We start from the raw sequence: 15,467 nt of genomic DNA, 5'->3' as shown, positions 1-15,467 counted from the left end.
ATAAATGTGTCAAAGCACGTCTCTTTCTTCAAAAGAGAGAGAAAGAGAGGGTGAGTTTGTGTGTGCATGTGCAACACCCACTCCTATGACGGCGTTGAGTTCAGCCATGGTGACCTGCTTGGCCCTCTCCACCGCCTGCACCACCTGCTGCTGGTGCTGAGAGAGAGAGAGAGGGAGGGAGGGAGGGAGAGAGAGAGAGAGAGAGTGTCACTAAAAACAGCTACTGAGACAAGTTACAAAAATCAAATCATCTTTGGAAAAATAAAAGGAATCTATTTTCAAGAATCTATTCCTCTTATAGCGTTAAATAAAGATGGAGATACATCAAAAATCTATTGCAAAGCATGAAGCTAGTCTCTGAACGTCTGGGAATCGCCTTCAACATCTGTGATCTCTCTATTCTAACACGGCTAACTCGTAGTAACTCAGTCAGAAAAGCATCATGGGGCCTTTCTCATTAAAACAGGCGTGAATGTGAAGGAACAGAGTGAGACCTCTGTCTCTCACTGCGCTTTGATCCAGACGTTTTCTCACCCACCAGTTTCGACCATGTTGTAAAAACCGCCAGCTCTGACCACATCAATGTTAAATACCATCAGACAAGAAGCAGAGACACTTCTGACTCATCTCTGCAGCTTTGCTCTTTATCTAAAACGAGCGCTCCTCCTCCTCACGGGCTGACGCTCACCAGAGTGTTCATTAGAGTAAATGTGCGGCTAATTATGGCGGACTAGTTGGTCAAATGTGACCTGCGCAGGCCAGTTAATTCCTCCTCTGCGGAGCTGAATTCAAACAGGTGGAGGCAGAAGGGAACGGCTCATGTTTGCGAATGGGCAGAAGAATAACTAGTGGCCAAACATCCCTATATTAACTCCTACAGTGTCTTATGGAGGAGCCCGGTGTGTTTACAATTACCCTGAGAGACAAGCATGTTGAAGGAAGGAGAGACAGACACCCTGAGAGACAGGCATGTTTAAAGAGGAAGAGACAGACAGGTAAGATGGCAAAGTCATCCAGAGGGTACAGAGAGAGAGACAGATCCAGACAGTGAGCGAGAGCAACATCAAAGTAAAACCAGAGATGAAAGAGTTTATCAGGTGTGGAAATGAACCTGAGCATCAAGTTCACACACACACACACACACACACACACACACACACACACACACACACACACACACACACACACACACACACACACACACACACACACACTTACAGTGAAAGGTAAGAAAAGGAAAATATATAGTTGAGGCAGAATATCATCAACAGTAATAATATGGTCAGGTAATTGTCAAACATTGTATTTTGTAGTTAAGTATAAATTACACGTTTACACTGTTTCAAAACAAGACTCTAAATATCACAAGCTCCTGTCACTCATTATAAAAATATTATTGAAATTCACATGTATGAAGATAATGACTTGATTCAAAATATGTATTAACCATAGATATAAACAGAAAAATGAAATCTATCTATTATCTATACGTGTGAAATAATGTGTATGACTCTTATGACAGTAAAATATATTTGTGAATCTATTTCTGGATTCAGTGGGTTAGCTGGTGCATCATCTCATTGGTGACAACAATACAACTGTCAAAAAAGAATCAATCATAATAAGAATATGACAGAAATTAAAGATTTTTTAAAAAGAGCTCTCGAAGACACGAGCAAGCGCAGTCGATGTGAAAGCAACATGTTAATAACATGATTGTTTTACATTTCACATGCACGCTCACTAAACGAGGCTGTGCATGGAAACAAAGCGGTAAAAGCTGCCTCCTCTCCCTGCCTCCCCTCTCTGTGGGCCTCAGGCCTGTGTAGCAGCACCGCAGTCTAATGCCATTATTCCTAATCCACCTTAAACCCTCCTAATCCATGGCTAATCTGGAGGAGAGCTTTGGCGCTCACACTCACTCCTTCCTGCTGTTCCCACCCTTACACACACACACACACACACACACACACACACACACACACACACACACACACACACACACACACACACACACACACACACATATTCAAATCCACCAGAGGATGGTTTTATCACCTAAACACACATAAACACACACACACACACGCGCACACACTCTCACCCAGAGATTTCATAAACACACAATAACACACTTCTTACACCCACCACTGTATGAACATGCTTACAGTGTATTTAACACAATTTTAATGTGCATTCAGATGTGGAAATACACACAAAAGATATTTCTCACACACACACACACACATGCGCGCGCATGCACGCACGCACGCACGCACACACACACTCCTGCATATGTTAGTGGGAGACATTTAATAAGTTCATAACATATCTGCCTATCCTGAGCAGGGAGGATTAGCCCAGGATAATCTGACTCTGTGTGTGTGTGTGTGTGTGTGTGTGTGTCAGTATCTGTCTGTTTTGCCTCACAACCCACCACACACTTCTTCTCCTCCTTCTATGGTTCCTATCTCTCTTCTTGCCTCCCTCTCTCTGTCTCTCTGTCTCTCTCTCACGCACCCACCTCAGTCTTAACTCGCACTGACAGACGTTTCTGAGTCTTACCTCTTGAGAGAGGAAGGGGATGACTTGGGCACAGATCGCGTTCAGCCGTTTGACGATCTCCGCCTGCGAGACAGAGGGGTGGGCGCAGAAAACACATTCATGTTCAAATTCACCAGCAGAGAGAAAAACTGTCGACGTCCGCACACACAACCTACGACTGCTCACATCAACCACAGTTTAAGGTGTGATAAACTCAAGGAGACAAATCATTTTCACATCAATATCTGCGGGGCCAGTTCATATGAAACATAATGACATTAATCTGAAGCAGTCGCTGTTAAAACTAAAAACCAGCCTGATGGGGAAGAAGGAAAAATCTTTTGGCTTGCGGGAAGGTGTGCATTTTAAATTTCAGGACTTGTAGTTAATAAGGAGAGCATGAGCAGAAATAGCAAAACAAACTTTATCTAAAGTTCCTTCCACACTGTTTGATTTGAAGATGATCTAAGAACCACCAAAGCACAAATGTCACCAGAACAAAGCCAACGCCACTTTATCACTGAGTGTCTATTGTAAAGTATCAGCCAGGGAGTCTGACTAAAGATTTTAAAAAGTGTTGTAATCCCTTTTTTTCCCTCAGGAACAATGATCACATCTCTCCACAATGTTCACAGAACATTTCAATATATCTGAATATTCACTAAAGCTGCTTTCAGACACGCACAAGCTCCGGAGATCCTCCCCTTTTTCTCCAGCAGCGTCTGGATGCAAATGTTCGAGTGAGTGCAGACTTTCTCCGCCTGGCCCACTTGTATAAAGTCTGCAGAAAGTCCGTAGGAGCAGATGCGAGAACACAGCAGGAGATCATGAGTGGGGGGGGGGGGTTGATGAGGCTTCTAACACGACGCGAAAAAACAGATCCATGTACAGAAAGAAGACGCAGATGAAGATGTCGAGAGAATCTGTTGTTGAAGCAAACTGCGAAGAAGTTCTGGAACTCAATTCTCCAGAGATCCTCCGAAGGAAATGTCTGAAAACGGTGAAGTGAAGTTAGAACCATTACACTGGAAGATGTTGACTTTTTTGAGAGTCAAAGTTGTGAGAACTTCATGACAGTTAAAGTAAACCCCTGAAACGTCCTGCTCAGGATGCTTTTTGTTCACAAACCATCGATTGGCAGCTGATACAACTTTATATATCTTTTTTTAAATATCGACCACCACAAAAAACGGTATCAATCAGGCTGTATTGCTTATCATTCAGCAACTCTTGAAGTTTACTTTACAGCTGCATTTCCTGAGCATCAATCAGCCTGATGGATGATTTGCGAATATAAACCCAGGACTTGGTCCGCTTGAGATTTGAGAAGAGCTCGGGGAGAGACAGCTGAAGGAAAACATGAGACAAGCGAGATTTTAGTCGACTTCATCCGCTAAATAAAGAGCCGACTGAATAAACTGAGAACTAAACACACAGAAAAGGAGCTGCATGTCTAACATTGTCAGGTGTATGTCTCATTTCTACAACCTTGACAGAGGTGAACTCTGCTTTGGTATCAGTGGTAACAGAAGACCCCAGAGGCCATGAGAAGCAAACCCACTGATACAAACCTTTCAAACGTCGGCAGGAGCAGCACTGAAGCAGGATGCCACACACGTAAACACAACCGTGCACAGACACCTCCACAGCCTCCTCTGTATTCATCAGATGTTTTTACTGAACCCAACGGTTGGCTTTTAAAGATTATACAGCACTCTCTTTCCCAACATCAGGAAATTGCCTGATCCACTGTCCCAGAGGGAGTGCTAGCAGTGCAACTCAGACCCAAACACAAACACAGACAAAAGACTCCGACTCACACAGAAACACAAGCGAACGGGCACAAAAGGATCAACATCTCCATTTTTATTTGTAAGACTAAATACATGCAACTGAGTGTCTTTTCATTTGTCATTGACTGTGATGAACTTTACTGTGTCAGTGCCTGCGGCAGATTCATTTGTGGGGAAATTGCTGCCGGTAAAATTTGCTGTTTCTAAATAACGGCTGCTTTGCTTGACACATATTATTGCTGCCTATTCTTATAAACTAATTGCATCGGGCGTCTTGAGCTGAAAGGACAGGTCGATCGGTTCGTTTATTTACAGGAAATAATCAGCTACTATTTTAAGTCCACCCGACCCACAAAGACCGGGCCGCGTAGACCGTGTAGCCGAACCAGCTCGGTTTGAATGCCCATTGTTTTTTAAAATATGTGCTCCATTAGTTGTACATTTGATTTTAAGTGTATTATTAAACCATTGTCGTCTTGTTGTTTGCTGGCGCCTTTTTGAAAAACGGTTCGTCATTTAAGCGCGATGAACTCTGAGATAGGTTGGGCCGGTAGAATCCATCTCTTCAGCTGCATGTTACAAAATGGGACGGCCTTCTTGCGCCCCTGTGACGCAATAAGTCCAAATTCAGCCTCCGAAGGATGCGGCCAGTGACTTGGGACACACCTTCTGCCTGGCTTTGTAGGGGCGGTGCCAAACTAGCTGCTAGACATCCCTTATACAAACGTGGGGTATCGATGCGAAATAATACTGACAAGCTTCAGGGTCTGAGTTTCCGATGAACTCCCTTCACATCAGACTTTGGGCTTTTTTAACTTTGCAGATGAACAAAAAAACCTGTATATGACACAGTAGAAGAAAGAAACACTGAAAAAGCATCTTATGTCTCATTAATTATAGATTATATTGATTTGAGGACTTCAGAGGCCATAAATGTAGAGAATTTTGTAAGACACAGGATGTCTGAGCCATTTAGTGCCAGGCAGATGGGGACCTCGAGGGAGGGCTGCAGCTTACCTGTGATTAACTCAGAGCTGCAGCTGCACACACAACCTAAAACACTGACATTTTCATTTTATATTTAATGTTTATCCATGGAAGACTTGCTGTGCACACATGCCCTTTTTCAGCTGGTTTCTGTATACTCATGTACACCGGGAATAGCTGCCCAGTACATATCAGCCTCTCAGAATCTCCGCCGAAGCACTCGGTTGGGGTTTTACGTTCCCTGCTCAACCTTAGTGTCGGGTGTTGAGGGGGAAAAAGGACAAACTCAGTATTTTCATCAGTTGGCGAGCCTCCATGAGGATAACACCAAAACCCTGCAGCTGAAGAAGTGAATGAGTGCGAGAACTATTTCCTCTGGTCTGGCATAAATAGATGTTCAAGGAGACAGTGAAAGGACAGGAGACAGACGCAGAGGGGAGGATCGTGTTGCCACATCCTCTCCAGTGTAAGAGGGCTGCCAGGCAACCCCACAGTTAGGACAACAACACCTATCAATCTTGTTGGGTAAAACAAATTCAGACTGTCATACAAGAAGTGTCACAAAACGGCGACGAAAGCCATTTACTGGCCATTATCATTTATCAATCATGCTGGAAGCAAAGGAGGAAATATTACTGTCATATCAACCCGTTTATTTTATTTATGAATTCTTTAAGTGAGTCATGAAGCGTGAACTGCCATTTTAAAGTTTTAGCATTTTGTCGATTTCTTTTGTGGTAGCTATATTAGTAGGGGTAGGAGCCTGACTGTGACCTGTGACATCCACCCATTGGACTGTACTAGCTGTCAATCACACAATATCTACACAGCATCCATTCATACCTTGATTTTTACAAACTGAAAATCAAGCTTTATTGAAAAAGACTAGAAACTAGAAACTGAGACGGACATGAATCAAATGTTTGCAACCAGTGGAGTTTCTAGACCTGGAACTTACCTTGTATTTTTATAATAAGTCTATGATTTTGACAGTCAAGGACTTTTTCAAGTAAAAGATTCAATGATTGCAGCATCTCAAATTTGTTGGTTTTACTAATTCCTCTCTGGCATTTAACTTTTTATCTGGAGATTTTTTATTAATTTCTGAAATGTTTTTGACCAGACCGAAAAACCAAGACATTCAAGAGACTGATTACAGAAAATAATTTGTTGTTCATGTAATTTGAGCAAAGAGGCTAAAACATGCAAAACATCTGATATAGTAAAGAAAGACTGCAATGGCTTTATTTTGAAACACAACATTAGTGTATAAATGAGGATTATAAAGCTTCTTAGATCAGTGCTAAAGATAAAACCTCCTCTGAATTCAATGTGAAGAGGTGACCCCGACACGTCGGCACACAAACGGAAACAAAAGCGCTGGAGCAGAAAAGGAAATGGAGATGCTTTTCCACGAGGCAACACATCCAATTTCAGGTGACATTTTACATCAATGGCAGACAATCGTGACTGTCGGCCAGAGTGCAGGTATGTCAGCCTGTTTGGAAAATACACGCTGCACACACCAAAGTGAAACGTGAAATCTCTCAGGAGTCCTTTTCTCAAAAAGAAACATTCTTTGGTTTATGCAAACCTGGAGAATTTGAATTTGCAAGCGAGCAGGTCTTGACTTTGACCTGAAACCTGTCACCATCTCGACAGTAAATAAATAAGAAGAGACGATCGGCCAGGGAGTTTTCTAAGGTTAGGACTCCAAACAGGGCAATCCATTGAGTTTATTGCTAGATTAGAGGACTCCACGGGCACATAACACCCAGCGACCTCTGAAGTAAGATCAAGTGCACTGAATTTATCTTTGACCTTGTATGCAAGTCACTGGAGAAATGCTCCTCCAGTTAGAAAGGAGAAAAATCAGCGAGCGGATGCAGCTCTGAGAGGGAATGTCGGTTTCCTGCTTGTGATCAGATCAACAACGTGCGATAAGTGGTGCAAGGAAAAGACAATATTACCACTGAATAAGCTTTCACTCTTTTAGCTTGTTGCAGTACAATGGTCTACAGTGAGCACACACAAAAAACCACTGCAGCAAAAACCACTTAACACTTAAAATGTTGCCCAAAAGAATTTAAAAAAAAAGAAAATCAGCTGAAATGCTCCCACTTCAGCTCCTAACAACAAAGAAATTAGATCAGGCAGGAGCCCTGGAGTCAGATTGGGTCAGATAGAAGATCAAATGTCCATCTCCCCTGTGGAGCTTTGTAAGCACCACATCAGCACCACTGTTCACCACCAGCTAATACAACTAATGGACCCCGCTATATAAAGGCTGGATTCCCTTGTGACGGTGTGTGTGTGTGTGTGTGTGTGTGTGTGTGTGTGTGTGTGTGTGTGAGAGAGAAAGACATAGCTAGACAGGTAGGGGGAGACAGGGAGGACAAACAAAAGGCTCTGTACACACAAAGCTCCAAACAGCTTGAAGTGCTAAGTGAGTGTTTAGTGTGGGGATTTATTTCATGGGTAAAACTCTTTGCTAAATTCACAACCTGCTTTTGTGAAATGGGCTCCTGGCACCAACTTACCAATTTTTTTTACAAGACTAGTTTTCTTTGAATAACTAGAAAAATCCGAAGGGAGCAAGAGAACATCTCCAGCCGAAGGCTACTTTGTCCAGCCAGGGTTTCATAATGAACCTAAAAACATTCTCAGAGCAACAGAAAACATCTTGCACTTGGCGTTTTGCTCTTGTATAGTTGTATAGCTGTGTGCGGTCTGATCATTTACGCTGTCATCCTTAAAATTGTTATCGCAGACACTCAGACCTCAGTTTCAGCTGCGGTGCAACTTCCATTTTACATGTGACTCTGCAACATCAATCTGATGCACTGGAGAGCAACCTTTGTGCAAGAACACCCCAGCTACCACAGATTCATTCTGTGGAAAAAGATCCGGATTCAAATTGTAATGGGTTCTTTCCTGACCCATACTGCCTCCTTCCTCCAAGTGTGGTGGTAAACCATTGAGCAGCTTTTGAATAATTCTGCTGACAAACAAACCAACCAATGAAAAAACAAACCCACTTGGCAGAGACAAAAAAAAAAATATTCTCACACCAGTAGGACAGTCACACACAATGAAAAACTAGTGTGGCACATGACCATCTTGTCATTTTTACACTTTATGTGTGGCTTAGTACGTCAACAAGACAGAACAGGATGCAGTGAGCATCAATGATGCTGGTGCAGAGATTTTATTATCTTTGGAAAGGGCCAGGCTAGCTTTTCCACCTGCTTCCAGTCTCTATGCTAAGCTAATCTTCTCACTCTCTGCAAGAAAGAAAATACATGTATTTCCCAAAATGCCAAACTTATCCCTTCAGTCATCTCAGGACCACTAAGGTCTAAAGTTTGGGACCCCTTGAGAGTCTGACTCCCAGGTTGTGAACCACAGAACAGGTCCACCGTTGCAGGAGGGAAATTTGAAGTGAAACCTGAACCTGGACATTTAAAAGAGATAACTGTGTCATTTAAAATCGTATTTACTATAATCTAAAGGTTCCAATGTGCTTTTAATGTTGTTCTAAATGCAATGTTACAAAACCAAAATCCAAGGACTGAAACAAATGGCTCCTCTTCTGCTGCAGCAAAATGAGTTGTCAGATCTCATTGAAAACACTGTCATTCCTCTGTATCACAACGTCTTATTACTTCCTTGTCTCACCACTTTCTCCTCCCTCCCTCTCTCCTTTCTCTCCACATCCTTCGCTCGCTTTATTCTTCTCTCAGTCTCGCTAATTTGCAATTGATTATCTGTCCTCTGGCAGCACAGTTCCATGCTCTGCACCCCCGTCGTCCTCCCTCTCCTCGCCCCCTCGTTCCTCCCCTCCGTCTACAAGTCAATTTCTCTTTAACGAGCGTTGGTACATTTCATTCCCCGGGCACCGGAGCCCTTCTGTGTAAATAAAACAGAGAGCAGAGCCAAAAATCAATGAGCCTATTACCCTCAGAAAATGCTAAACAAGCAATATTTGCAATTCCCTCGTCGGTAGTGGAGACCGACTGCCTTAAGGCCCCCCCCCTCTCAGGCCACCCTCGCCCAGACAACACCACCACCTCCACCCTCCACTCGTCAATCACGGCCTCCACTCAATGAGCCACACACGTTGTATCGTCCTATCGAATGGACGGTGGATAGAAAACACGCATTAACGCTGATGCATGCACGCCAGCATAACAGGGCACACAAACACAACCTGAACATCAAATCACACACACACAAACACACACACACACACAAACACACACACACAGACACAGAGACTGTTGGCAGATATTCGAGATTCATTCTCCAAAACTGTTTCCTGACAGAAATTTGTGGGCACCACACAGAGCCACCGTCCACATTTTCTCTCTATTTTCTCTCCCTCTCCCCCCTAATAAACACACACACACAAACACACACACAGACACAGACACACAAACATACACAAGCACAGCAGCAGCAGGATTTATAGTAGACAACCCATATTTCATCAAACATGTCTGATTAGTGAGCCAATGAAAAGCTGCGTGTGCAACATTCATGCACAAAGACACACACACACACACACACAAAGAGCCTGGTAAACATCTAAATATACACAGACAATGCACACAAATACACAAATCGTGCACACAAAACTAAATAAACAGCAACAGTGTACATACAAACACACACACACACCTAGTAAATGTGTACAGTATACATACAAGCTGTTATAGAGACATCCCTCTCAAACACTTGTACACACAATGAAAAGGACACACACAGTACAGATACACACCAATACACAACCATGCACACGGCAAGACAAAGGCCAAGCATTTATCACATCCTCTCACACACACACATGCACACACACCATTTCTCAGGAAATGAATGTGTAGCTCAGTTAGCTGTGGCCCATTTAGCCTGGCAGCTGATGTGTGGTTAACACAGACATTTATGCTAATGACCCTCAGTGTTTAAAAAAAGGCAGCAGTAATGTAAAGGCTCGTTAAAAGACAAATCCTCAGTCACTCCTGTCATTTTTCAGCCCATTTTCTCTTGCAATTAAACTGATGGAATTATTATTCACGTGTAAAATGACTGCTCAGCCTCACTAGACAACAAAACACGCTGAAATAGAAGAAATGAGAAACAGGCGAATAGGCCCCGCTCCTTTCGAGCGCTATAAATAAGTCCGTTTCTGTGATGAGATAAATTATCTGTTACATATATACAGGGACACCACGGTATTCCTGTTAAGAAGACCGCGTCCAGTGCAGCGTTTTCTTGTTAAACCTGAAGTGAACCGGCATGTTGCTGCCCCAGTGTGTGATTTTAAGATAGCATGATACCAGAATCAGAGGCGTGACGTTGAACACATCAGCTTCAGGTGTCCTATCCCACCTTGGGCGGCTCTCGGATCGTGACTCTGTGACTAACTCTGCAGAAGCATGTCATTTCATGTTGGTGTCTTTTCTACAGAACAGAGAGGCGCGCTGGTTCAGGTTACTGCTGCTCTGAAGGTGTTGGAAGAATCATTTTAACATTTAATCAGTTTCTCCACCTGTGATTATATTTCCTGATATAAGTAACCAGAAACTCTTTTAGTAGAACATTAGAAATATAAAATACCAGTGGGAAACATTGATGCACACAAATACTGATTACACACTTTTGAAATGTGGTCATAGGTGGCTTCCATCTTTGTTTGGACAATGATTTTGTTCCTCTTATTTAACGTTCAAAAAACATTTGTCTTTGAAGATCCGGGAAATCGGACAAAACAGCTGTAAGTTTAAGGGAAATCAGATGCTTAACACTAGAATATCACCGGTGAGGAACCTACTGACCAAAAGAAAAAGTCAAAGCTGGATCAGAACTACAAACACATCAGTTCCGGTAAAATGTGTGATCTTTAAAAACATGGAGGGACATTTTATTTCAAAGACGGAATTAAAACCAAAAGCTCCTGTTGATCATAACGAGCATGAACATTCCTCTGACACCTTCTACAGAGGGAAACCGGTTTTACTTCCTTTTTAAGACTTGAATGTTTCCTACCTGCTTGTGCATCTCGATGTTGAGTCCATATGACATTTCATAGTACTGAGAAAAGAAAAAAAAACACAGATCAAAGTAAGGTCAAAGAAAAATGTCTGTCCGCTCTGTTCCGCTTTTTGCACACAGCAAAAATACTGAGGCATATTTGCACAATATGAAACTCACCATGACGTAGTGTCTCTGCATCTCCGTTTTCTCACTGGCCAGTTTCTCACACTCCAGTTTCAGACTGTGAGGGAAGAAAATAAAATGTCTTTTACCATCTAATCCATAACTGTCGCACACATTCAAGTTTAAACCGATCAGTGATCAATCAATCAATCATGTTAAGTATGTGTGAGATGAAACACATTCACAAAAATAGGACTGAAAAATTAAACTGGAGCCGTCACTTGCAGAACACCGAGCCTCTTCGTGTCAACATTCTGTTACTTTATATTTGCATTTCTAAATTTGAGTGAAAGAAGTGTTGCATGAATCACACCAGTTGTCCCTGCAGACACAGACACTTACTCAGCAGGTAGAGTAATTAATGGATCAATGGACGACCAAGCAAACCTCATCATATATTCTTACAGGGTGAGTGGTGGAGGGACCAAACTGCACCATCGACAAAAAAGCGACCATATAATGAGGATCCATTATAAAAGTGTGGTTACTGAAAAAAAAGCTCAAGTCTTTCGGATGTTGTGTTTTACTGGAAGCTTTTGTGCATCTTTCTTTATGAGGAATCCATCAGGTGTGTAATGTTTGGATATTGACATGATAAATACAGACTAATGGAGCGATTTAAAGGTTTGGATCAATTACAATTGTTTATCAATTTTGTTTTAATATTTGAATTCTTTCATTTTTCTAAGAACTTTAATTTAAGGTGGATGCCAATAATTTTTCTCAGCGAAATGGTAAATCAACAATATCGTAGCTTTAATTTCTTCTAAATAAAAAATGGAAATCTATAAAAACAGAATCCCTTCAAAGACAGTGTTGATATATATTCTGTGTGCGTGTCTGACTCTTGCTCCCTTATTTTACCAAATCAGAGTCTCCCTGCTGTTTGCATTTCACTGCAGCAGTCTGATCACACACATGCAGCAGATGCTATCCCTGGTTCATCTCCTTCAGCCTCAGGATCTTCCAGCAAACTGGACCCCCGCTTCATCTCACCAGATGATTGGGGGAATAATTACAAGGTGGCCTGAGGTGAGCAATTATTATGCATTGGCATCGCGTTTATGGTTCTTCCCCAAGCAATGTATTTCACACTTCATCATGCTGGGTTAAAAAAAAAAATATTTCACACCATTTGCACTTGCAGAGAGAGAGACAGACGTGCACACCGAGGTTGGTGGGGGTTTGCCAGCATAAGGTGGACCAGACTAAACAGTGTGTTAAAACTCTTTCTGCCGGAGCTGGAGAGAATCATTTCCTGGGATCTCCTGGTGGACGTTTAACTCACACTGAGAATGTTTCAATCGTAACAGGTTCTGTCTTGAATTCCATGGCAGTGCATCAAGTGTTTCCCTAATATTTTGGTCATACTGTACGACCCACACACAACTGGTGCAAGGCAGGTCACACGAATGGACGTCTTTCTATCTTAAGTCATATTTTGAGACAGGAGACACTATGATTTTCTCTAATAACTCTCTAATAATTTTGCCTGTATAATCCCATTCATTTATTAAATGAAAGTATACATTCTCAGAGCCCATATTGACAATTTAGGACATTTGTTTTGAGTAGGAAAAACTGAACAGACATTTAAAACAAATTTTTCAAAAAAATTCATGCTAATACATCAGTCGTTGCAGCTCCATAATAAAAATCTCTCTTTAACCCAATGCTGAAAGTTTCAATACTCCTTTGTAAACATTTGGTCAATAAGGGGAAACCTCCATGCACCATTAAAGCCATGCTCCATCCAGACTCTCACCTGTGGTACTGGGCTTGCAGGAACTGGAACTCCTCCTTGATCCGGTCGCAGGACTCGGTGACAGTAAACTTGAACGGCTGCCCCGGCTGGTGTGGGACCTCAACCCAAACCAGACAGCATGCGAGGGAAGAGAGGGAGAACTGAGCCACCAAAGTCACCAAAGTGGCACGACACACACACAGAGGCGAGACTGTAGATGACAATAGGCCTCTCTGTTTTACACGGATGGCCTTTTGGTTTCTCTCACTGTTCTTGCACGTTAACCCACGCACACTCAGACACACACACACACACGCAGCTGCAGAAATTCGACAATGAGCGCAATTGTCCGTGCGGGCGCGCGGTGGCACGGAAACTTATTGTGAACAGATTACGCATCAGACGCGCGGTTTGGACACACCGCCCTCGGCTTCTACTGTTTCCACACTTACCTGATGCCGTGCCACGGGGTACATCTTGCTCAGATCTCGAATCATTAAGAAGGTTTCGCAAAGTTCATCCACGTAAACAAGAGAACAAAACGCGTAGGCACAGATCCTTCGCCGTGCGTAAAAGCTCAGTCAGTGGCCAGTTTGAAGGCTGCGTGCAGGTTCCGTGAAGAGAGAAAACATCCTCGAATCTTTGGCTGGTGAAACACAGGACGACAGTGTTTTAAAAAAAAAGTCCATTCAGAGAGATACTCAAAGCAGGAGTTGCCCCTCTCCAAAATCTCCTGCGCGTTATTCTGTGCGCGCAAAGCTTTCAAATCTCCCCTCTGCTTTCCTCTAATTCTCCCTACAAAGCTTTGACTTGTGGCACATCGTGACCTCCACGCCTGAGTGTCTCCACGGCGTCTCCCCGTCACGAATCTACCGGTTAATTTCCTACAGCCTCCGTGATTGTTGACATCCACAGTCGGAAGGAGCGACCACCTCAGCTGCTGCCGGAGCCTGTGCCCCCGTCGAGCCAAATTTAGCAGCAGCCAGTCGCCGGAGCGCAATTACATATTCACAACAATTACCGGAGCCCGTAGCGTGAAGTCGGGACGTGTAGTTTAATTCATATTAGTCGATAATAAGCACTACAGATGTGCGTCCGCCGTAAAGAACTACAACTTCCCGGCTCCTCCGCGAAGCCAATGGTGTGTGGTCTGAGGGCGGAGCGGCCATTAAACACAGCCAGTGGCGGCAGCCGGTGCGCTCCACCTTGCTGCCAGTCATCTGTTTTCCATCCAATCCCCTCCAACAGGGTGATGTTTATGCAGACTCCCCACGTGGGGGCTCGGTCTGCTACTAAAACATGTCACAGGGATTAATCTGGAAACTATCTGTTGACTTATGTGTGTTTTTTTAATGGACACTTCCAGGCAGAGGAGAACATATGGCCCCTCGGAGTCTCGTGTTGTTCCGGTTTCTTTTTTAATTGAATCACCTATTAAAACAATCTGCTATTGTGTCCACAGATCACACGTACAACCCTGCAATTAAATTCTCTTTCAGATGTATTTGTACCCCAGCCTGCTCCTACAGGATGTGAATCATGGTTAAGCAAAAATGAATACCTAATTAAAGTCCATTTAAATGATATTTACTGCTAAAAAGGTGGTTTATATTAAGGCCGTTTTCCACTGGACAACAAACCCACTAATGGTTAATGGGCTGTATTGAGATAGAGTTTATCATCCACTCAAAGTGCTTTACAGCACAAGTCGTATTCACCCACTCACACACATATGTGTACACGTCATACACGTATACGCAAAGATTTTTCTATCACACAACCACTCATACACTGTCACCACAGCCGTCTATAGGGCAATGCAGGGTTCAGGGTTCAGGGTTAGTACAAAGTACACGTCAAATATGCATTATTTTTTCAAAAATACGGTTTCTGTCATTTTACGTGTTCTTATTTTACGTGTGAGGTTTGTTCGCTTGATGCTATAAAAATGGTTGACAGCTTGGGATGAAACATCATGATTGACACAAGAGAGACAATAAAAATGGAATGTGCCAAACATTCACAGTCACCCAAAGCTCTTTTGACATCTTCATCTGTGTTTTCTACGTGTATTCGATTGCTTTTCTTTCCCAAGAAACGTGTTTTTCTTTTGTATTATCTTTCAGTTTTGTTAGAAACGTCACCAACGCTCTCTCACTTGCTCACGGTGAATCCTCCGGAGG

At 42.9% G+C, this 15,467-nt stretch overlaps 1 protein-coding gene across 3 annotated transcripts in view; it reads right to left on the bottom strand.

Annotated features, from left to right (window-relative positions):
• Positions 1–14,420, bottom strand: part of LOC109637140 (transducin-like enhancer protein 4) — a 29,615-nt gene extending 15,195 nt beyond the window's left edge. For 2 of the 3 annotated variants that reach the window (XM_020099321.2, XM_020099322.2), the window contains exons 1-6: positions 13,737–14,420; positions 13,306–13,403; positions 11,535–11,598; positions 11,370–11,414; positions 2,566–2,628; positions 82–156 (exon numbers count right to left, since the gene is read on the bottom strand). In XM_020099321.2, coding sequence (XP_019954880.2) covers positions 82–156; positions 2,566–2,628; positions 11,370–11,414; positions 11,535–11,598; positions 13,306–13,403; positions 13,737–13,781 — 390 coding nt within the window. In that variant the 5' untranslated portion in view covers positions 13,782–14,420. The remainder of the gene's footprint in view (positions 1–81; positions 157–2,565; positions 2,629–11,369; positions 11,415–11,534; positions 11,599–13,305; positions 13,404–13,736) is intronic. The other variant, XM_020099323.2, reaches the window with a different exon arrangement.
• Between the last annotated feature and the right edge of the window lie 1,047 nt (positions 14,421–15,467).

Source organism: Paralichthys olivaceus, chromosome 4, assembly GCF_024713975.1.
Source record: "Paralichthys olivaceus isolate ysfri-2021 chromosome 4, ASM2471397v2, whole genome shotgun sequence".
Classification (NCBI taxonomy): Eukaryota; Metazoa; Chordata; class Actinopteri; order Pleuronectiformes; family Paralichthyidae; genus Paralichthys; species Paralichthys olivaceus.
This window is presented reverse-complemented; position numbering and strand designations above follow the sequence as displayed.